Source organism: Pseudoliparis swirei, unplaced genomic scaffold (assembly GCF_029220125.1).
Source record: "Pseudoliparis swirei isolate HS2019 ecotype Mariana Trench unplaced genomic scaffold, NWPU_hadal_v1 hadal_25, whole genome shotgun sequence".
Taxonomy (NCBI): domain Eukaryota; kingdom Metazoa; phylum Chordata; class Actinopteri; order Perciformes; family Liparidae; genus Pseudoliparis; species Pseudoliparis swirei.
In genome coordinates, this window is record NW_026613261.1 from 2139183 (window position 1) to 2161965 (window position 22783).

Consider the following 22783-nt stretch of genomic DNA (forward strand, 5'->3'; position numbering starts at 1 on the left):
GGGCGTTGAGGACCGACAAGGCGTGGGCGTTGAGGACCGACCAGGCGTGGGGCGTTGAGGACCGACAAGGCGTGGGGCGTTGAGGACCGACAAGGCGTGGGGCGTTGAGGACCGACAAGGCGTGGGGCGTTGGGGACCGACCAGGCGTGGGGCGTTGAGGACCGACAAGAGCGTGGGCGTTGGGGACCGACCAGGCGTGGGCGTTGAGGACCGACCAGGCGTGGGGCGTTGGGGACCGACCAGGCGTGGGGCGTTGAGGACCGACAGGCGTGGGGCGTTGAGGACCGACAAGGCGTGGGCGTTGAGGACCGACAAGGCGTGGGCGTTGGGGACCGACAAGGCGTGGGCGTTGGGGACCGACAGAGCGTGGGGCGTTGGGGACCGACAAGGCGTGGGGCGTTGGGGACCGACAAGGCGTGGGCGTTGGGGACCGACCAGGCGTGGGCGTTGGGGACCGACCAGGCGTGGGGCGTTGGGGACCGACCAGGCGTGGGCGTTGGGGACCGACCAGGCGTGGGGCGTTGGGGACCGACCAGGCGTGGGCGTTGGGGACCGACCAGGCGTGGGGCGTTGGGGACCGACCAGGCGTGGGCGTTGGGGACCGACCAGGCGTGGGGCGTTGAGGACCGACAAGGCGTGGGCGTTGAGGGACCGACAAGGCGTGGGGCGTTGAGGACCGACAAGGCGTGGGCGTTGAGGACCGACAAGAGCGTGGGCGTTGGGGACCGACAAGAGCGTGGGACGTTGAGGGACCGACAAGAGCGTGGGGCGTTGGGGGACCGACAAGAGCGTGGGGCGTTGAGGGACCGGCAAGAGCGTGGGGCGTTGGGGGACCGACAAGAGCGTGGGGCGTTGGGGGACCGACAAGAGCGTGGGGCGTTGAGGACCGACAGGCGTGGGGCGTTGGGGACCGACCAGGCGTGGGGCGTTGAGGACCGACAAGGCGTGGGGCGTTGGGGACCGACCAGGCGTGGGGCGTTGAGGACCGACCAGGCGTGGGGCGTTGGGGACCGACCAGGCGTGGGCGTTGAGGGACCGACAAGGCGTGGGGCGTTGAGGACCGACAAGGCGTGGGCGTTGAGGACCGACAAGAGCGTGGGGCGTGGGGGGACCGACAAGAGCGTGGGGCGTTGGGGGACCGACAAGAGCGTGGGGCGTTGAGGACCGACAGGCGTGGGCGTTGAGGACCGACAAGGCGTGGGCGTTGAGGACCGACCAGAGCGTGGGGCGTTGGGGACCGACAAGGCGTGGGCGTTGGGGGACCGACAAGGCGTGGGCGTTGAGGACCGACAAGGCGTGGGGCGTTGGGGACCGACAAGGCGTGGGGCGTTGGGGACCGACAAGGCGTGGGCGTTGAGGACCGACAAGGCGTGGGCGTTGGGGACCGACAAGGCGTGGGCGTTGAGGACCGGCAGAGCGTGGGCGTTGGGGACCGACAAGGCGTGGGGCGTTGAGGACCGACAAGGCGTGGGCGTTGGGGACCGACCAGGCGTGGGGCGTTGGGGACCGACCAGGCGTGGGGCGTTGAGGACCGACAAGCGTGGGGCGTTGAGGACCGGCAAGGCGTGGGCGTTGGGGACCGACAAGGCGTGGGCGTTGGGGACCGACAAGGCGTGGGGCGTTGGGGGACCGACCAGTGCGTGGGGCGTTGGGGGACCGACCAGGCGTGGGCGTTGAGGTACCCGACCAGGCGTGGGCGTTGGGGACCGACCAGGCGTGGGGCGTTGGGGGACCGACCAGAGCGTGGGGCGTTTGGGGACCGACCAGAGCGTGGGGCGTTTGGGGACCGACCAGAGCGTGGGGCGTTGGGGGACCGACCAGAGCGTGGGGCGTTTGGGGACCGACCAGAGCGTGGGGCGTTGGGGATGACCGTGTCCTCTCTCCTCCTCAGCCTCCTCTTCCTCCGCCACGCAGCCGTGCTGATGAAGAGGAGGAGGACCTGAACCAGGTGTTCGGGGTCCAGGGCCTCCAGCAGGTCCTGGGCCCCGCGGCCCGCGGCCCCCCGGAGAAGAGGAGGGTCTACGATGAGCAGGACTTTGAGGGTAGGGGACCCAGGTTCTCGTGGTTGGGGTCTATGCGGTGGTTTCAGGGGGTCTTCGGGGTCTTGGGGGTCCCTGAAGAGGTCCCTGAAGGGGGTCTTGGGGGTCCCTGAAGGGGTCCATAAATGTCCTGCTGCAGATCACCGCCACTTCTCGCCCCACGTCCACCAACCGCTGTCCAAACCGCCCAATGAGAGCAGGAGGAAGAAGAGCAACCAGGGGAGGAAGGAGGGGAGGCGAGGCTCCGCCCCCAACGCTGCAGCCACCATAGAAGAAGACCACGAGGAAGAGGAGGGCGAGGAAGAGTCCTCCTGTCAGAGTGGAGAGGAGGGGGGGCGAACAACCACGCCCACCAGGTGAGTCACACGCCTGGCAGGGAAACATGGGATTCATCCTCGTTTTTTTCCACCACCTAACGTGTAGCTCCTCCCCTTCACAGTGACGCTCCAATCATCTCGTCCAATCACAACGGACTCTCAGCCGGTTGCATCATGACAAGCGTTGCCGCTGACGACGAGGCAGAGACGCTGATGTGTGTCGACCTGGACAACATCAAGAGTCAGTGAGCCGGGATGTATATGTTATATGTACATATACACATATATATACGTATACATATATATATATATACGTATATATATATATATATATATATATACGTATATATATATATGTATATAAAAATAAATACGTATATATATACGTATATATACGTATATATATATTTATATATATCACATTTCAAAGTCCTCTCATAATTATAATAATTAATAATAATAGTATATCATGATAATAATAGTCTAGAGACCTGAGACCTGAGACCAGGGTCCAGTCTTTATTGAGTGACAGCTGTGTTTACTCGTTGTTAGTTCATGTTAGCGTGCTAACGTGCTAATCTAAGATCAGCAGATTAGCATCTCCCAGCATGCAGTGGGGCACTTTGGAATGTGTTCCGACATGAAAGAGCTCGCTGTCACTTCTGGGTCTCCGTCATGTGACCTCCTCCACGCCCCGCCCACGGCCGCTATCCATTGTGTCTGTGTGTGGTCCTGGCCCTGGTCCCGGTCCAGGTCCCGGTCCTGGTCCTGGTCCCGGTCCCGGTCCAGGTCCCGGTCCTGGTCCTGGAGGATCTCCATGGAGATCTCAGTGGGGAACGGTACCGTTGATGAACAAGTTTATGAAGTAGTTCTCAAAGTATCTGATGTCTTTGGATCATTACATCACAAACTCTAAACTCTCAGATGGTCCAATACGACCTCCTCTGACCTCTGACCTGACACCCTCTGTCGTCCCGTGTTGCCTTCAGGGCCCACGTCAGCTGAACTGATGTGAAAACCTTTCAGACTAAATCTAATTTTTACAGAAACCTGAAACTCTGCAGAGGATCAACACACAGTGTGTGTGAGTGAGTGTGTGTGTGAGTGTGTGTGTGTGTGAGTGTGTGTGTGTGTGAGTGTGTGTGTGTGTGTGTGTGTGTGTGTGTGTGTGAGTGTGTGTGTGTGTGTGTGTGTGTGTGTGTGTGTGTGTGTGTGTGTGTGTGTGTGTGTGTGTGTGTGTGTGTGTGTGTGAGTGTGTGTGAGTGTGTGTGTGTGTGTGTGTGTGTGAGTGTGTGTGTGTGTGTGTGTGTGTGTGTGTGTGTGTGTGTGTGTGTGTGTGTGTGTGTGTGTGTGTGTGTGAGTGTGTGTGTGTGAGTGTGTGTGTGTGTGAGTGTGTGAGTGTGTGTGTGTGTGTGTGTGTGTGTGTGTGTGTGTGTGTGTGTGTGTGTGTGTGTGTGAGTGTGTGTGTGAGTGTGAGTGTGTGTGTGTGTGAGTGTGTGTGTGTGTGTGTGTGTGTGTGTGTGTGTGAGTGTGTGTGTGTGTGTGTGTGTGTGTGTGTGTGTGTGTGTGTGTGTGTGTGTGTAGTCCAGGCCCGTCTCGTCTTTCAGGGCCTCTGGATCTTCACTGGAGCCTGAAACTCGATTAGCTGCTGTGGTTCCCAGGAGACCACAGTGTGTGTTAGGAGGACCCGGTCTGGGGCTCAGACCTCGTCCAGCTCCAGGTCCAGGTTCAGCTCCAGGTTCAGGTCCAGGTCCAGTTTCAGGTCCAGGTTCAGGTCCAGGTCCAGGTCCAGGTCCAGGTTCAGCTACAGGTCCAGGTTCAGCTCCAGGTCCAGGTTCAGCTCCAGGTTCAGGTCCAGGTCCAGGTTCAGGTCCAGGTTCAGGTCCAGGTCCAGGTTCAGCTCCAGGTCCAGGTCCAGCTCCAGGTCCAGCTCCAGGTCCAGGTTCAGGTCCTCCAGGTCCAGGTTCAGGTTCAGGTTCAGGTTCAAGTCCAAGTCCAGCTCCAGGTCCAGGTCCAGGTTCAGGTTCAGGTCCAGCTCCAGGTCCAGGTCCAGCTCCAGCTCCAGGTTCAGGTTCAGGTTCAGGTTCAGGTCCAGCTCCAGGTCCAGGTTCAGGTCCAGGTCCAGCTCCAGGTCCAGGTTCAGGTTCAGGTTCAGGTCTCCAGGATGTAAGTCAATGCAATCAAGAGGCCTGTAAACACAAGTGTGTATCTTAACCTCTGACCCCCCCCCCCCCCCCCCAGGTCACCGATTGGACGACGTTCCTGCCGTGAGGCGTCACCTGGTGCGGCGGAGCTCCAGAGGGCCGAGTGGCCACGCCCCCAGAAACCAGACCAGAACACCGGCACACCTCCAACCGGACCGGACCCCCCATGAGGTCAGAGGTCACCCAGAGGGCACACACCTTAACCACTACCTCAGCCGTTACACAGGTAGAGTGAGACAGGTAGAGTCACACAGGTAGAGTGAGACAGGTAGAGTTATACAGGTAGAGAGAGACAGGTAGAGTCACACAGGTAGAGTGAGACAGGTAGAGAGAGACAGGTAGAGTCACACAGGTAGAGTGAGACAGGTAGAGAGACAGGTAGAGTCACACAGGTAGAGTGAGACAGGTAGAGAGAGACAGGTAGAGAGAGACAGGTAGAGTGAGACAGGTAGAGTCACACAGGTAGAGTGAGACAGGTAGAGTCACACAGGTAGAGTGAGACAGGTGAGGTGGGAGTAGAGTGAGACAGGTGTGGAGTAGAGTGAGACAGGTGGGAGTAGAGTGAGACAGGTGGGAGTAGAGTGAGACAGGTGGAGTTATACAGGTGAGAGAGACAGGTGAGTCACACAGGTGGAGTGGGACAGGTGGGAGTGAGACAGGTGGAGTCACACAGGTAGAGTGGGACAGGTAGAGTTATACAGGTAGAGAGAGACAGGTAGAGTCACACAGGTAGAGTGAGACAGGTAGAGAGAGACAGGTAGAGTCACACAGGTAGAGTGAGACAGGTAGAGAGAGACAGGTAGAGTCACACAGGTAGAGTGAGACAGGTAGAGAGAGACAGGTAGAGAGAGACAGGTAGAGTGAGACAGGTAGAGTCACACAGGTAGAGTGAGACAGGTAGAGTCACACAGGTAGAGTGAGACAGGTAGAGTGAGACAGGTAGAGTCACACAGGTGAGTGGGACAGGTGGAGTGGGACAGGTAGAGTCACACAGGTGGAGTGGGACAGGTGGGGTGAGACAGGTGGAGTGGGACAGGTAGAGTTATACAGGTGAGAGAGGACAGGTAGAGTCACACAGGTGAGTGGGACAGGGAGTGGGACAGGTGAGTCACACAGGTGAGAGAGACAGGTGAGTGGGACAGGTGGGAGTCACACAGGTGAGTGGGACAGGTGGGAGTTATACAGGTGGGTGGGACAGGTGGGGTGAGACAGGTAGAGTTATACAGGTAGAGTGAGACAGGTAGAGTTATACAGGTAGAGAGAGACAGGTAGAGTCACACAGGTAGAGTGAGACAGGTAGAGTGAGACAGGTAGAGTCACACAGGTAGAGAGAGACAGGTAGAGTGAGACAGGTAGAGTCACACAGGTAGAGGTGGGACAGGTGAGGTGGGACAGGTAGAGTCACACAGGTGAGGAGACAGGTAGAGTGGGACAGGTAGAGTCACACAGGTGAGGTGGGACAGGTGGGAGTGGGACAGGTGAGTCACACAGGTGGGAGTGGGACAGGTGGAGTCACACAGGTGAGGTGAGACAGGTGAGAGGACAGGTAGAGTCACACAGGTGAGAGAGACAGGTGGGGTGGGACAGGTAGAGTGAGACAGGTGAGGTGGGACAGGTGAGGAGTCACACAGGTGAGAGAGACAGGTAGAGTCACACAGGTAGAGAGAGACAGGTAGAGTGAGACAGGTAGAGTCACACAGGTAGAGTGAGACAGGTAGAGTGAGACAGGTAGAGTCACACAGGTAGAGTGAGACAGGTAGAGAGAGACAGGTAGAGTCACACAGGTAGAGAGAGACAGGTAGAGTGAGACAGGTAGAGAGAGACAGGTAGAGTCACACAGGTAGAGAGAGACAGGTAGAGTGAGACAGGTGGAGTCACACAGGTGGAGTGAGACAGGTGAGGTGGGACAGGTAGAGTCACACAGGTAGAGAGAGACAGGTGGAGTCACACAGGTAGAGTGAGACAGGTAGAGTCACACAGGTAGAGTCACACAGGTAGAGAGAGACAGGTAGAGTCACACAGGTAGAGTGAGACAGGTAGAGTGAGACAGGTAGAGTCACACAGGTAGAGTTATACAGGTAGAGTTATACAGGTAGAGTGAGACAGGTAGAGTCACACAGGTAGAGTGGGACAGGTGAGTCACACAGGTGAGAGAGACAGGTAGAGAGAGACAGGTAGAGTGAGACAGGTAGAGTTATACAGGTAGAGTGAGACAGGTAGAGTGAGACAGGTAGAGTCACACAGGTAGAGTGAGACAGGTAGAGTCACACAGGTAGAGAGAGACAGGTAGAGTGAGACAGGTAGAGTTATACAGGTAGAGTGAGACAGGTAGAGTTATACAGGTAGAGTGAGACAGGTAGAGAGAGACAGGTAGAGTCACACAGGTAGAGAGAGACAATTTCAATTTCAATTTCAATTTCAAGTTTTTATTGTCACATCCCCTTTTATACAAGTATAATCGGTTCGTGAAATTCTTATGTGCAAAACACCCGACAGCAGTAGCAGACTAAAAAAAGAATAAGAATGAGAATAAACTATACAATATCCACACACAAAAAAGAAGAAAGTATTAACAATATATATATAAAACAGTGTAATAGAATATACATCATGACAATATATATATATAAAACAATGTAATAAAATATACACTTTTTGAGACTATATATATATATATGTATATACATACAATATATATATACAATATATATATATATAAACAATGTAATAAAATATACACCATGGCCATAGATATTCACAGAATATGTTCTGGTGTGTAGTGTTAATGAGGGTCTCAGTCCTTGTTCAGCAGCCTGATGGCCTGACTGAAGAAGCTGTCCCTCAGTCTGTTTGTCGGCACTTGATACTGCGGTATCGCCTGCCTGACGGTAGAAGGGTGAAGAGATTGTGAGCGGGGTGGTTATTGTCTTTCATCATCCGTTTGGCCCTGGCCACGCACCGCTTGGTGTATATGTCCAGGATGGAGGAAGCTCACCTCTAACGATGTCCAGTGCCGTCCGCACCACCCTCTGTAGTGCCCTTCGCTCCAGGGCGGTGCAGTTCCCGTACCAGACGGTGATGCAACCTGTCAGAACACTCTCGATGGTACTGGTGTAGAATGTTCTGAGGATGCGGGGCCATGTTGAATTTCCTCAGTCGCCTAAGGAAATACAGGCGTTGTTGGGCCCTTTTCACCACGTGGTGGTGTCGTGGTCCATGTGAGGTCCTCGGAGATGTGCCGCCGAGGAACTTGAAGCTGCTGACCCTCTACTGCAACTCCGTCTATGGAGATGGGGTGTGCTCTCCTCTCCGCTTCCTGTAGTCCACGATCAGCTCCTTGGTCTTCTTGGCGTTGAGGCGAGGCTGTTCTCCTGGCCCCACTGTACCAGTGATCCAACCTCCTCCCTGTAGGCTGTCTCGTCGTCGTCGGTGATCAGCCCCAACACTGTTGTGTCGTCAGCAAACTTGATGATGATGTTGGAGCTGTGCATGGCCGTGCAGTCGTGGGTGTACAGTGAGTAGAGGAGAGGCTCAACACGCATCCCTGAGGGGCTCCGTGTTGAGGGTCAGCGGCTCTGAGGTGGTACCGCCCATCCTCACCACCTGGCGGCGGCCCGACAGGAAGTCCAGTATCCAGCTGCACATGGTAGAGTGCAGGCCTAGACCTCTGAGCTTGGTGTCGAGCTTGGCGGGAACAATAGTGTTGAGCAGCTGAGCTGTAGTCCACAACCAGCATTCGCACACAACAGTTCCTCCTCCAGGTGGGAAAGGGCGGTGTGAAGTGCCATGGCGAGTGCGTCGTCGGTGGATCTGTTTTGACGATATGCAAATTGCCATGGGTCCAGCGTGGCAGGCAACATGGAACAAATGAAGTCCTTGACCAACCTCTCGAAGCATTTACTGACAATCGAGGTGAGGGCTACGGGTCTCCAGTCATTCAGGCAGGTTACCTTGGGGTGTTTGGGGACAGGCACAATGGTGGACATCTTGAAGCTCTCAGGAACAACAGCCTGGGACAGGAGAGGTTGAAGATGTCTGCGAAGACTCCTGCCAACTGGTCTGCACATGCTCTGAGGCGCCCCGGGATGTGGTCGGGTCCTGCTGCCTTCCGGATGTCCACCGGCTTGAAGGCTCTGCGCACGTCGGCCTCTGAGATGATCAGCAGGCTGGTCTCCTCGGCGGCGCTGCCTTGGCGGGCTGCCGTTCACGTCGAACCGAGCAAAGAATGTATTTAGCTCGCCTGGGAGGGAGGTAGAGGAGTTCTCTTCACCGCTGGTTCTCCCTCTGAAGTCCGTGATTGTCTGTAGCCCTTCCACACACCTCTCACGTCATGGCTCTTGAGCTTCTCCTCCACCTTGTTCCTGAACTCCCGCTTGGCAGAGCCGATGGTCTTCGGAGGTCGTGGCGGGCTCTTTTGTATTCTGCCATATTCCCGAGTCAAAGGCGGTGTTACGCGTCGGAGTGCAGCCGAACATCGCCATTTATCCACGGTTTCTGGTTGGGATAAATCCGAACCGACTTGGTAGGAACAACGTCATCTATGCATTTCTTGATGAACCCGGTGACTGAGGACGCGTACTCACTGGCGTTGTTGTCCGACGCGACCCTGAACATATCCCAGTCGGCACGTTCAAAACAGTCCTGTAGCATAGACTCCGATTGGTCCGACCAGCGTTGCACTTCCTTCACAGCGATTGGTTGCTGCTTCAGCCTCTGCCTGTAGGCGGGGAGTAGTTGGATGGAGCGGTGGTCCGATTTGCTGAACGGTGGGCGGAGGAGGGCTTTGTATCCATCCCGGAAGGAGTGTAGCAGTGGTCAGAATCCGCTCCCCTCGTGTTGCTTTTATGTGTTGGTAGAACTTGGAGAACTTTCTTCAGGTTAAGCTTTGTTGAAGTCCCATACAATGAAAGCAGCCTCGGGTGTGCCGACTCCTGCTCGCTGATCGCCCGTAGAGTTCCTTCAGCGCTATGTCCGTGTTAGCTTGAGGCGGAATGTACACAGCAGTTACGGTGACTGCTGTAAACTCCCGTAGCCAGAATGGTCGACACATGAGCATTAGGTACTCAGGTCCGGGAACAGAACGACTTGAGAGTATGTACATGACTTTGGTTGCACCAAGATCTGTTTATCATGAGACATACCCCCTCCACGATCTTTACCAGAGAGTCTTTGTTCTGTCCAGCGGTGGACGGAAAATCCTGCGGCTCGATGGCTGAGTCGGCAACATCCTCCGACATCCATGTCTCCGTAAGGCAGATGATGCAGTTGTCCTTAGTTTCCGGTGGAATTGAATACGAGCCTGTAGCTCGCAGCTTATTGTCCAAAGACTGTACATTTGCCAGTAAAATGGTGGGTAGTGGGGGTCGATTGGCTCGACGTCTCAGCCTAACCAGCACGCCAGCTCGCTTCCCCCTCCGTCGGCGGCGTTTGCGTGAGATCGCGCCTAACATGGACGGAGATAGTTCCGCTACTGTTCCTGGCGGGGCGTCCGAGTAAGTTGAAAAACTCTGGTAGGCGCGAGCAACTGCCGATCAATCTCCAGAAGTGTGCATCTGTAAATGCGTTAACGGCTGCTAACGTTTTGTGCAAAAATAGTCGCAATAAGAAGAATAAATATAAAAAAACTGCTACAAAATCCGGGAGCTCGCAACACAGCGGCCATCACGTACGGCGCCATATCATCACAATGTCTAAAGTCGCGATCAATGCAGCAAGTCGGGTCTTGCAACATTTCGACGGAGAAAACGTACAGAATACACTTTCTAAGTAGATGTATTAGCGGAGGTATTAGCGGAAGTACTAGCGGAAGTTAGCAAAGAGCTAGCGGAATCAGAAAAGGTAAAAAGTTTTACAAAAACTTTTTTTGGTGCGCTGTGTCTTCCTGACAGTAATGTGTTGAAGCCAGGAGACCGCGTTGTCTTTGCCGGCCATGAACACGCTGATTTGCTCCGTTTTGTTTGACTACATTTTATGAGTAACAGTTAGGGGTGCTAGTGACTTTTCATGCGCGACCGGCATCTGAACTCTGCGGCAACCGCGATCGACATATTGAGCACCTGCATTAAAACATTGGTGCAAGTGACTTTTCGTCCCGATGTGCGCATTACGCGGCATCCGGCGAGGCGGGATCGGAGTCGTGTTAACGTGACACGTAGAGACAGAATGACATGCTGCTGGTTCGAGACGACCAACAACAGACGGATTGGAAGCTCATTCTGCGCATGCGTTAAATGCGTAAAAAAAAAAAACGAAGTTAAACCTGTAATTTAATTAACTGAGTTAACGCGTTATTTTTCACAGCACTAGAAAAAATATAATATATCGCCACTCATCCTCACGGAGAGAAGCCCCGCCCCATTTTCGGGACACTGGCCAAACGTGTGTGTACGGCAGCGAGCAAACATTTCACAGTCGTTTCGGCAAGGACGGCTTCTCATTGGCGGATGAAACGTGAATCTTGGGGAGCAAAAATGTGCGCTCTGGCCAATGACATCGTTTTACTATTTCACGTGACTGGACTATTCGGCCAATCAGAGACCGGTATCGTTCCCTCAGCCAGAGAGCTCCACGGAGCTACGCGAGCAGGTAGCTAACGGAGCTGTCAGCTGGAGCTCAGTGAGTAATGCGCTGTTTAGTTTCCCCTGTCTGTTGTTCCAAAGTCCTGGGACTGAAACTCTCTGGACTACAACGGGGTAAGGGATCTAAAGAGCTGCAGACAAGTGTAAAGCACAATCTTGCCGCAGTTATCTAGCTAAGAGCATGGAGCTAACTCGCTAACAGCATGAAGCTAACCCTGTTTGCAGAGCAGCAGAAGGAGACCGAACTGGCATCGAAAACACAACGAAGAAGTTCTGAAAAACAGACACATTCCCTCCAGAATAAGTGAGACAGGTAGAGTTATACAGGTAGAGTGAGACAGGTAGAGTGAGACAGGTAGAGTTATACAGGTAGAGTGAGACAGGTAGAGAGAGACAGGTAGAGTGAGACAGGTAGAGTGAGACAGGTAGAGTGAGACAGGTAGAGTTATACAGGTAGAGTGAGACAGGTAGAGTTATACAGGTAGAGTGAGACAGGTAGAGTTATACAGGTAGAGTGAGACAGGTAGAGAGAGACAGGTAGAGTGAGACAGGTAGAGAGAGACAGGTAGAGTTATACAGGTAGAGTGAGACAGGTAGAGAGAGACAGGTAGAGAGAGACAGGTAGAGAGAGACAGGTAGAGAGACAGGTAGAGTGAGACAGGTAGAGTGAGACAGGTAGAGTTATACAGGTAGAGAGAGACAGGTAGAGTTATACAGGTAGAGTTATACAGGTAGAGTGAGACAGGTAGAGTGAGACAGGTAGAGTGAGACAGGTAGAGTGAGACAGGTAGAGAGAGACAGGTAGAGTGAGACAGGTAGAGTTATACAGGTAGAGTGAGACAGGTAGAGAGAGACAGGTAGAGTGAGACAGGTAGAGTTATACAGGTAGAGAGAGACAGGTAGAGAGAGACAGGTAGAGTGAGACAGGTAGAGTTATACAGGTAGAGAGAGACAGGTAGAGAGAGACAGGTAGAGTTATACAGGTAGAGGAGGCGGACCCGGCCAGTCCCTCTCAGACCTGGTCTCAGGATGGTGGTCTTGGACCTGAAGACCCACCAGAAGGTATTTACTGGTCCAGTTCTACGAAGCTTTGACGATACGATCAATTTACCTTCTTTAGCCTGGTTTAGTTTAGTCCACTTTAGCCTGGTCCAGCCTGTAGTGGTCCTGGTTTAGCCTGTAGTGGTCCTGGTCCAGCCTGTAGTGGTCCTGGTTTAGCCTGTAGTGGTCCTGGTCCAGCCTGTAGTGGTCCTGGTTTAGCCTGTAGTGGTCCTGGTTTAGCCTGTAGTGGTCCTGGTTTAGCCTGTAGTGGTCCTGGTCCAGCCTGTAGTGGTCCTGGTCCAGCCTGTAGTGGTCCTGGTCCAGACAGTTAAAAAGGTCGCGGTTGACCTCCAGGTCGCGGTTGACCTCCAGGTCGCCGTGGACCTCCAGGTCGCGGTGGACCTCCAGGTCGCCGTGGACCTCCAGGTCGCGGTGGACCTCCAGGTCGCCGTGGACCTCCAGGTCGCCGTGGACCTCCAGGTCGCCGTGGACCTCCAGGTCGCGGTGGACCTCCAGGTCGCGGTTGACCTCCAGGTCGCCGTGGACCTCCAGGTCGCGGTGGACCTCCAGGTCGCCGTGGACCTCCAGGTCGCGGTGGACCTCCAGGTCGCCGTGGACCTCCAGGTCGCGGTTGACCTCCAGGTCGCCGTGGACCTCCAGGTCGCGGTTGACCTCCAGGTCGCCGTGGACCTCCAGGTCGCGGTTGACCTCCAGGTCCTGGAGGTCCTCACCGGTGCTCCTGGTCCAGGTCTTCGTGGAGCTCAACGAGCTGGTGATCGACCGGAACCAGGAGCTGCAGTGGAGGGAGACGGCCCGCTGGATCAAGTTCGAGGAGGAGGTGGAGGAGGAGACGGAGCGCTGGGGCCGGCCGCACGTCGCCTCGCTGTCCTTCCGCTCCCTGCTGGAGCTCCGCAAGACCATCTCCCACGGTGAGGCCCTCTGCTGCCCCCTGCTGGACAGACTCTGCACCGCAGCCCAGTCCCTTAGGACCACATGAAGCCTTCACATGAACCTGCACCTTATGGGTCCTGTATGGGTCCTGATTAGGTCCTGTATGGATCCTGTATGGGTCCCTTATGGGTCCTGATTAGGTGCTGTATGGGTCCTGATTAGGTCCTGTATGGGTCCCTTATGGGTCCTGATTAGGTCCTGTATGGGTCCTGATTAGGTCCTGTATGGGTCCCTTATGGGTCCTGATTAGGTCCTGTATGGATCCTGTATGGGTCCCTTATGGGTCCTATATGGGTCCTGTATGGATCCTGTATGGGTCCCTTATGGGTCCCTTATGGGTCCTGTATGGATCCTGTATGGGTCCCTTATGGGTCCCATATGGGTCCTGTATGGATCCTGTATGGGTCCCTTATGGGTCCTGTATGGGTCCCTTATGGGTCCTGTCTTGGTCCTTTATGGGTCCTGTATGGGTCCTGTATGGGTCCCTTATGGGTCCTGTATGGGTCCTGTTTGGGTCCCTTATGGGTCCTGTATGGGTCCCTTATGGGTTCTGTATGGGTCCCTTATGGGTCCCTTATGGGTCCTGTATGGATCCCTTATGGGTCCTGTATGGGTCCTGTATGGGTCCCTTATGGGTCCCTTATGGGTCCTGTATGGGTCCTGTATGGGTCCCTTATGGGTCCTGTATGGGTCCCTTATGGGTCACTTATGGGTCCTGTATGGGTCCTGTATGGGTCCCTTATGGGTCCCTTATGGGTCCTGTATGGGTCCCTTATGGGTCCCTTATGGGTCCTGTATGGGTCCTGTATGGGTCCCTTATGGGTCCTGTATGGGTCCCTTATGGGTCCTGTATGGGTCCTGTATGGGTCCCTTATGGGTCCTGTATGGGTCCCTTATGGGTCCTTTATGGGTCTTGACTTGGTCCTGTATGGGTCCTGTATGGGTCCCTTATGGGTCCCTTATGGGTCCTGTATGGGTCCTGTCTTGGCCCTTTATGGTCCTTTATGGTCCTTTATGGTCCCTTTCGACCACTAAACCCCTTAAAGTCCAACAGATCTCTATTCTGGGTGCAAATTCAGGGCTTGGCCCCAATTCTATTCATGATGTTTCAGGGGCGGTGCTTCTGGACCTGAAACAGAAGACTCTGCCAGGCATCGCTCAGCAGGTGGTGGAGCAGATGGTGATCTCAGACCAGATCCAAGACGAAGACCGAGCCAACGTCCTCCGAGCTCTGCTGCTCAGACACAGGTTCATCAACCTAGTGGTTCCTCCACCTAGTGGTTCATCCACCTGGTGGTTCATCCACCTGGTGGTTCATCCACCTAGTGGTTCCTCTAGTGGTTCCTCTAGTGGTTCATCTAGTGGTTCCTCTAGTGGTTCCTCTAGTGGTTCCTCTAGTGGTTCATCTAGTGGTTCCTCTAGTGGTTCATCTAGTGGTTCCTCTAGTGGTTCCTCTAGTGGTTCCTCTAGTGGTTCCTCTAGTGGTTCACCTAGTGGTTCATCCACCTAGTGGTTCCTCTAGTGGTTCCTCTAGTGGTTCATCTAGTGGTTCATCTAGTGGTTCCTCTAGTGGTTCACCTAGTGGTTCATCCACCTAGTGGTTCCTCTAGTGGCTCCTCTAGTAGTTCCTCTAGTGGTTCCTCTAGTGGCTCCTCTAGTGGTTCATCTAGTGGTTCCTCTAGTGGCTCCTCTAGTGGTTCCTCTAGTGGTTCCTCTAGTGGTTCATCTAGTGGTTCCTCTAGTGGTTCCTCTAGTGGTTCCTCTAGTGGCTCCTCTAGTGGTTCCTCTAGTGGTTCATCTAGTGGTTCATCTAGTGGTTCCTCTAGTGGTTCCTTTAGTGGTTCCTCTAGTGGCTCCTCTAGTGGTTTCTCTAGTGGCTCCTCTAGTGGTTCCTCTAGTGGTTCCTCTAGTGGCTCCTCTAGTGGTTCATCTAGTGGTTCCTCTAGTGGCTCCTCTAGTGGCTCCTCTAGTGGTTCCTGTAGTGGCTCCTCTAGTGGCTCCTCTAGTGGTTCCTCTAGTGGTTCCTCTAGTGGTTCCTCTAGTGGCTCCTCTAGTGGTTCCTCTAGTGGTTCCTCTAGTGGTTCCTCCGGTGGTAACTCTCTCCTGTGTCTGTTCCCAGTCATCCGAGTGATGAGAAGGATCACAGCTTGTTCAGCAGGTACATCTCTGCAGCCAACATGGACAGACACAACGACCAATCAGAACCCTCCATCCATCTGACGAGTCTCAAAGAACCCGATGGAGAGAAGTCCAAGGTGACGAGAAGGCAGCCATCAGAAGCTGTCCTGTGTGGAGGTCACATGACTGTTGACTTGTATACACAGTGTGTGTGTGACCACGAGCCTCCACTAATTCCTCACTCCTCTCTCCTCTCTCCTCACTCCTCTCTCCTCTCTCCTCTCTCCTCTCTCCTCTCTCCTCACTCCTCTCTCCTCTCTCCTCACTCCTCACTCCTCTCTCCTCACTCCTCCTCCTCCTCCTCCTCTCTCCTCCTCCTCCTCTCTCCTCTCTCCTCCTCCTCCTCCTCCTCCTCCTCCTCCTCCTCCTCCTCCTCCTCACTCCTCTCTCCTCTCTCCTCACTCCTCTCTCCTCTCTCCTCACTCCTCACTCCTCTCTCCTCTCTCCTCACTCCTCATTCTTCACCACTGGGGGACTGATGTACAAACAGAAAATGGGGTCTATACTGTTGACTCTCTCTCTCTCTGTATCTATATATATATATATATATATATAATATATTCTATGTGTGTGTGTGTGGTCAGAAAGAAGCCGTGCCCATCAATCTCTCCAGATCCAAACATGAAGTGAAGTTGATGGAGAAGATCCCAGAGAGAGCCGAGGCCACCGTGGTGCTCGTGGGTACGCATCCTGTGACCCCCTTCGTTCCGGTCTCTGCAGGTCTCTGCAGGTCTCTGTGGAGGTTCAGTGGGTTTATTGCATCCCTCTGACGTGTCTGCAGGCAGCGTGGGCTTCCTGGAGCAGCCGTCTATGGCGTTCGTGCGGCTGCAGGAGGCGGTCCTGTTGGAGTCCGTCCTGGAGGTTCCGGTTCCTGTACGGTTCCTCTTCCTCTTGCTGGGTCCGCCTACCGCCAACATTGACTACCATCAGATCGGCCGCTCCATCTCCACGCTCATGTCCGACAAGGCGAGTCCCTGCAGGTGTAACACCTCCTGCTCACCTCTCCTGAAGGTGCTGGGCTGGCTCCACCACCGCGCTGTGTGAAATGAGTTCTGCCTCTGTCGGCTCCCTCAGCTCTTCCACGAGGCGGCGTACCAGGCCGACGACCGCCAAGACCTGCTGACGGCCATCAACCGGTTCCTGGACTGCAGCGTCGTCCTCCCTCCCTCGGACGTCGGCGGCGACGAGCTGCTTCGCTCGGTCGCTCGCTTTCAACGAGAAATGCTGCGAAAGAGGGAAGAGGAGCAGAGCGGCCGGCTGCAGGAGAACCCCACCATCGCTCAGCCGGACCGAGGTGGGTTACCCCAGAAGAGCTCTCTTCGGTCCCTGTTGTCACCAAACGCTTCAGCTTGAGATGAGAGATGGTAACAAGAGGAGATGACCATGAACACATTCTCAAACCTTCTGTTTGCATCTTGGTAGAAAGAGTTGGAAGTTAAGCCGAGTCAGATCTTGGTCCACAGCTTCAGGAACCACCGTCTCTGGCTGTCCTACTGGCCTCGACACGGAGCTCCTTCCAGCACCGCTTCGTCTGGGCGGAGCTCTGACGTCCTCTCAGAAGAACCCGACGCTGAGCGCTCTGCTTCCAGAGCTCGGTTTGACGTGGTAATCTTACTGAACCGTACGCGTCTCGGTGGAGGTCTGAGAGGTTTGCTGGGTGAATTCATATCTTTAGCTCAAACCTCATAGTTCTGCCTCTGACAAGGAGGTCGTGTTTCCGGTTTGTTTGCATTGTTGTTCTCCTCTGAGGACGAGCTTGGCGGCAGCCTGCTCTCTCACGGTGCCCGTCCAGCTCGAGATGAAGCCCAGGGCGTGCGGTCCACACCGTGGTGTCGTGGTGAGCAGACAGTAACGGGCTCGGTTCTCATCTCCCAGACTCCCTCGTGCCCTCCAAACACGGCGACGAGCCCCTGAGGAGGTCCGGCCGTCTGTTCGGAGGTCTGATCAAAGACGTGACTCGCCGCTACCCTCAGTACCTCAGCGACATCCGAGATGCTCTGAACCCTCAGTGCATGGCTGCCATCGTCTTCATCTACTTTGCCGCGCTGTCGCCTGCCATCACCTTCGGAGGACTTCTGGGTGAGTCTGGACTCCAGGAACACTGACATGCACACACTGGACTTGCTTTTGAGATTTGGTCCACCACAAGTTGCTTGGAGCCAAGGCGCCTCTTCTGGCACCAGAACAGAGGCATGGGTTTTCAGATATCTTTTCTGTGAAGGTTTCTTTAGCCATGTTCTCTGTTCCTGTGGCTCAGGTGAGAAAACCGAGGGTCTGATTGGTGTGTCCGAGCTGCTCGTGGCCACGGCGTTGCACGGCGTCGTGTTCAGTGTGCTGGGGGCTCAGCCTCTGCTGATCATCGGCTTCTCTGGGCCACTGCTGGTGTTCGAAGAGGCCTTCTACGCGGTAAGCTCACCTGGCAGAAACCCCACGCACCTGCATTCCAACAGCAGCCGGGGCAGCATGCCTGTCTAGAAACAGTGTCCTCGTTACTCTGGGGAGTCTCCAGAGGAACTCACCTCTGTGAGAGCGGCTCGCTAACCATCAGCAGCCGGACTCACAGAGAATCCTGAACCCAAAGAGTGTTCATGTGGACTCCATGGGACAGGTGATCACAGGTGACCAATAAGTGGAGAGACAGGTAATCAGTCAACAACACGGTCGACAATAATTCAAATGCTTCTGATGAATCTACATCCCATCAGAGGTTCAAGGTCAAGCATCCGTTAGCTCTCGACTGCTCCGTGAATCCTCCCTGCTGTGTCCGTAGTTCTGTAAAGCCAACGGGGTGGAGTACCTGACGGGCCGGGTCTGGATCGGTTTCTGGCTGGTCCTCATCGTTCTTCTCACCGTGGCCTTCGAGGGAAGCATCCTGGTTCGCTTTATCTCCCGCTTCACTCAAGAGATCTTCTCCTTCCTCATCTCCCTCATCTTCATCTATGAGACCTTCGCCAAACTGATCAAGGTGAGGTCAGAGGTCACAGGTCCACAACAAGCCTGTTGCCTTACAAAAGGTTTCTTCAGATTGTGCTTCAAATGAGACTAAAGGACCTTTTGGAGTCCTTCATGTTTAAGGCCCCAGGCCTCGTTCATGGCACGGAGCCTCACAACTCTTTTCCTCTTTGCGTTGACCTTTTGCAGATATTCCAGGAGCATCCTCTCCAAAACTGTTTCCATGGAAACAACACAGTATCTCCATCGTTGTGCAACTACACTGCAGCTGCTGGGGATCCTGGGAAGGTTGTTGGAGAACCAAACACCGCTCTGCTGTCCTTTGTCCTCATGGTGGGAACATATTTCATCGCTTTCTACCTGCGCAAGTTCAAGAACAGCTCCTTCTTCCCCGGCACGGTCAGTGAATATAAGTACAGGGACAAGTACGGGTACAAGTACATATTCAGATCAGGGCACAGGTACATTCAGGCACATAGGTACAGATGAAGGTTACGGTGCATGTCCCACACCAGGGGAGGGGTGTCAGGGGCTCAGATCTCAATGTTTATTTTACTTATCTTGAGTTGCATTGAATGATCCACAGTTCCATCACAAATAAAAGAATCATTCTTTCACAACATACATAACAGAATGATCATTCTCTCAAAAGCTCCATCGCTTAGTCTTAGACCTGGGGACTAGGTCCTGGTCTGTAATGCACCTGGACTAGACATGTTGGCTCTTACCTTTGTGGAACCAACCACTGTTCAATAAGCTGGTGTTCTGCGGGCTTCAGCTCCGTAGGATCATTGGAGACTTTGGAGTCCCCATTGCTATCCTCCTCATGGTGCTGGTGGACTACAGCGTGGCGGACACCTACACCCAGGTGAGATTCTAACTGTCACAAGACTCCTGTGTGGACACAGCTGACTGGACAGGCATGTGAACGCCCCTCTCCATGTCGACTGACAGAAACTGAACGTGCCCAGTGGATTCTCGGTGTCCAGTCCGGAGAAACGTGGTTGGTGGATCTCTCCTCTGGGGTCGGATGGGCAGTTTCCTGTCTGGATGATGGCTGCCAGCATCCTGCCGGCCATCCTCGTCTTCATCCTCATCTTCATGGAGTCCCAGATCACAGCGTACGACATTCTCTTCTTGCCATTGTGTTTTATTTGTTCTCAGTTGGGAGTACTGAAGGAATGCGTTGTGCGTCGTCCTTCAGGCTGATCGTCAGTAAGAAGGAGAGGATGCTGGTGAAGGGGACTGGTTTCCACCTGGACCTCCTCATCATCGTGTTGGTGGGTGGAGTCTCGGCACTCTTTGGTTTGCCGTGGTTATCGGCCGCCACGGTGCGCTCCGTCACCCACACCAACGCCCTGACGGTCATGAGCAAAGCCGTCGCTCCGGGAGACACGCCACGCATCCAGGAGGTTAAGGAACAGCGGGTGACGGGCTTCCTGGTGGCGGTGTTAGTGGGTATGTCACTGCAGCATCGACCTGCTGCTGCTTGTACTTCCTTTACTACTTCTGGATTCCCCCTCAGGTCTGTCCATTGTGATCGGGGAGGTTCTGCGTCAGATCCCTCTGGCAGTTCTGTTTGGGATCTTCCTCTACATGGGCGTGATGTCGCTCAACGGGATCCAGCTCACTGAGCGACTCATCCTGCTGCTGATGCCCCCGAAGTACCACCCGGACCACAATTACGTCCGCAAGGTTAGCCCCGCCCCCTGAGGGAAGACAGGCAGCGCCAGAGGTTCCGGACAAGTCAGACTTGTTTAACAACTTGTTTACTTATTTTATTTGTTGGCCGTGACTTGAACTCGTCTTGGGACATGAAGCTTGGACCTGGACTTACCTCTCTGGACTGGTTTTCGTACTCAAACTTCACTTTATTTGTTGGTCTTGACTGGGACTTGGACTTGAGGCTATACTTGGGACTCGGCTTTGACTTGCTGGTCTAACATTGATGTTGGGCTTGTTTGACTTGGAATTTGTCTCGAGATCAGACTTGACTCAGGAGTGTACTTTACTTGGGACTTGTTGAACTTGACTCTGGACTTGTTGAACTTGCCTCTGGACTTGTTGAACTTGCCTCTGGACTTGTTGAACTGGCCTCTGGACTTGTTGACATTGACTCTGGACTTGTTGAACTTGCCTCTGGACTTGTTAAACTGGCCTCTGGACTTGTTGAACTTTCCTTTGGATTTGTTGAACTGGCCTCTGGATGCTTTGAACTTGCCTCTGGACTTTTTGAATTTGCCTCTGGATGCTTTGAACTTGCCACTGGACTTGTTGAACTTGCCTCTGGACTTGTTGATCTTGCCTCTGGACTTGTTGAACTGGCCTCTGGACTTGTTAAACTGGCCTCTGGACTTGTTGAACTGGCCACTGGACTTGTTGAACTGGCCTCTGGACTTGTTGAACTGGCCTCTGGACTTGTTGAACTTGCCTCTGGACTTGTTGAACTTGCCACTGGACTTGTTGAACTGGCCTCTGGACTTGTTGAACTTGCCTCTGGACTTGTTGAACTGGCCACTGGACTTGTTGAACTGGCCTCTGGACTTGTTGAACTTGCCTCTGGACTTGTTGAACTTGCCTCTGGACTTGTTGAACTTTCCTCTGGACTTGTTGAACTGGCCTCTGGACTTGTTGACCTTGCCTCTGGACTTGTAGAACTGGCCAGTGGACTTGTTGAACTGGCCTCTGGACTTGTTGAACCTTCCTCTGGATGCTTTGAACTTGCCTCTGGACTTGTTGAACTTGCCTCTGGACTTGTTGAACTTTCCTCTGGACTTGTTGAACTTGCCTCTGGACTTGTTGACCTTGACTCTGGACTTGTTGAACTTGCCTCTGGACTTGTTGAACTGGCCTCTGGACTTGTTGAACTGGCCACTGGACTTGTTGAACTTTCCTTTGGATTTGTTGAACTGGCCTCTGGATGCTTTGAACTTGCCTCTGGACTTGATGAATTTGCCTCTGGATGCTTTGAACTTGCCTCTGGACTTGTTGAACTGGCCTCTGGACTTGTTGAACTTGCCTCTGAATGCTTTGAACTTGCCTCTGGACTTGTTGAACTGGCCTCTGGACTTGTTGATCTTGCCTCTGGACTTGTTGAACTGGCCTCTGGACTTGTTGAACTGGCCTCTGGACTTGTTGAACTGGCCTCTGGATGCTTTGAACTTGCCTCTGGACTTGTTGAACTGGCCTCTGGACTTGTTGAACTGGCCTCTGGACTTGTTGAACTGGCCTCTGGACTTGTTGAACTTGCCTCTGGACTTGGTGAACTGGCCTCTGGACTTGTTGAACTTGCCTCTGGACTTGTTAAACTGGCCTCTGGACTTGTTGAACTTGCCTCTGGACTTGTTGAACTGGCCTCTGGACTTGTTGAACTTGCCTCTGGACTTGTTGAACTTGCCTCTGGACTTGTTGAACTGGCCTCTGGACTTGTTGAACTTGCCTCTGGACTTGTTGAACTTTCCTCTGGACTTGTTGAACTGGCCTCTGGACTTGTTGAACCTGCCTCTGGACTTGTTGAACCTGCCTCTGGACTTGTTGGACCGGCCTCTGGACTTGTTGAACCGGCCTCTGGATATGTTTGAAGGAACATCAAGTCCCAGTCAGTTGTGCAAACTAGCTCCTATAAAAAGCCACATCACATGTAAATACACAAACAGACCATCAGCATACCTGTCTGTGTCTCACAGGTGCGGACGTTAAGGATGCACCTGTTCACGGTCATCCAGCTGACCTGTCTGTCGCTCCTGTGGGTCGTCATGGCGACAGCGGCGGCACTGTCGTTCCCCTTCATGCTGCTCCTGACCATCCCAGTAAGGATGCTGCTGCTGCCCCGCCTCTTCAACAGCAGAGAGCTGCAGAGCGTGAGTCTCACAACCAATCAGTGTTTAGCAGGAGGAAGCTAGTCACAATAGCAGCAACGCTAACGGAGACCCAGAGGATGTTCCCTTCAGTTACATGCTTCCTGGCTGAAGGGAGAGGATAATGTTCTCATGATGCGTTCAGGCTCTGCTCAGTGAACATGAGTACTGGCTTAAGGTATACTGTATAGTACTTTAATAGACTTTAATAGTACTTCAATAGTACTTCAATAGTACTTTTACTTCAAAATAATATCAGAATATCCTGACCTCTGACCTGTGGCCCCCAGCTGGATGCTGACGATGCAGAGCCTCACCTGGAGGAGAAGGAGGGGCAGGACGAGTACTCACAGCTGCAGATGCCCGTGTGACCGGCAGCAGCCTCCTGATTGGCCGATCAACCTCCTTTATTAGCATATCTGACATGTATCACATAGTGTTTTCCTAGGGTTCGGGTTAGGGTCTTCTAGGTATGGTGGTCTGCCTTGGTACTCTCTCTGTGGGGGGGCGGGTCTCTGGGTACTCCAGTCTGCCTTGTGGTGGATCTCACTAACTGTCTTGCCGTCATTAAATGAACATCTTATCTCACATATTACATGTTGGTTCATATTTATTTGTACATTTCATGTTTACAGGCTCTTCATCTCCCATCATGCACTTCATCTC

General features: G+C 53.7%; 1 protein-coding gene across 2 annotated transcripts in view; it reads left to right on the forward strand.

Annotated features, from left to right (window-relative positions):
* Nucleotides 1–22712, forward strand: part of LOC130190904 (anion exchange protein 2-like) — a 24146-nt gene extending 1434 nt beyond the window's left edge. The window contains exons 2-21 of one of the 2 annotated variants that reach the window (XM_056410507.1): nt 1892–2042; nt 2179–2395; nt 2479–2597; nt 4598–4731; nt 12928–13108; nt 14243–14378; nt 15250–15385; nt 15893–15989; nt 16090–16274; nt 16383–16602; nt 17184–17387; nt 17566–17714; nt 18079–18273; nt 18450–18659; nt 19039–19128; nt 19215–19381; nt 19465–19718; nt 19786–19955; nt 21947–22120; nt 22408–22712. In XM_056410507.1, the coding sequence (XP_056266482.1) occupies nt 1892–2042; nt 2179–2395; nt 2479–2597; nt 4598–4731; nt 12928–13108; nt 14243–14378; nt 15250–15385; nt 15893–15989; nt 16090–16274; nt 16383–16602; nt 17184–17387; nt 17566–17714; nt 18079–18273; nt 18450–18659; nt 19039–19128; nt 19215–19381; nt 19465–19718; nt 19786–19955; nt 21947–22120; nt 22408–22488 (3270 nt within the window). In that variant the 3' untranslated portion in view covers nt 22489–22712. Of the gene's footprint in view, nt 1–1891; nt 2043–2178; nt 2396–2478; nt 2598–4597; nt 4732–12927; nt 13109–14242; nt 14379–15249; nt 15386–15892; nt 15990–16089; nt 16275–16382; nt 16603–17183; nt 17388–17565; nt 17715–18078; nt 18274–18449; nt 18660–19038; nt 19129–19214; nt 19382–19464; nt 19719–19785; nt 19956–21946; nt 22121–22407 lie in introns of those variants that run through there. The other variant, XM_056410508.1, reaches the window with a different exon arrangement.
* Nucleotides 22713–22783: the final 71 nt, after the last annotated feature.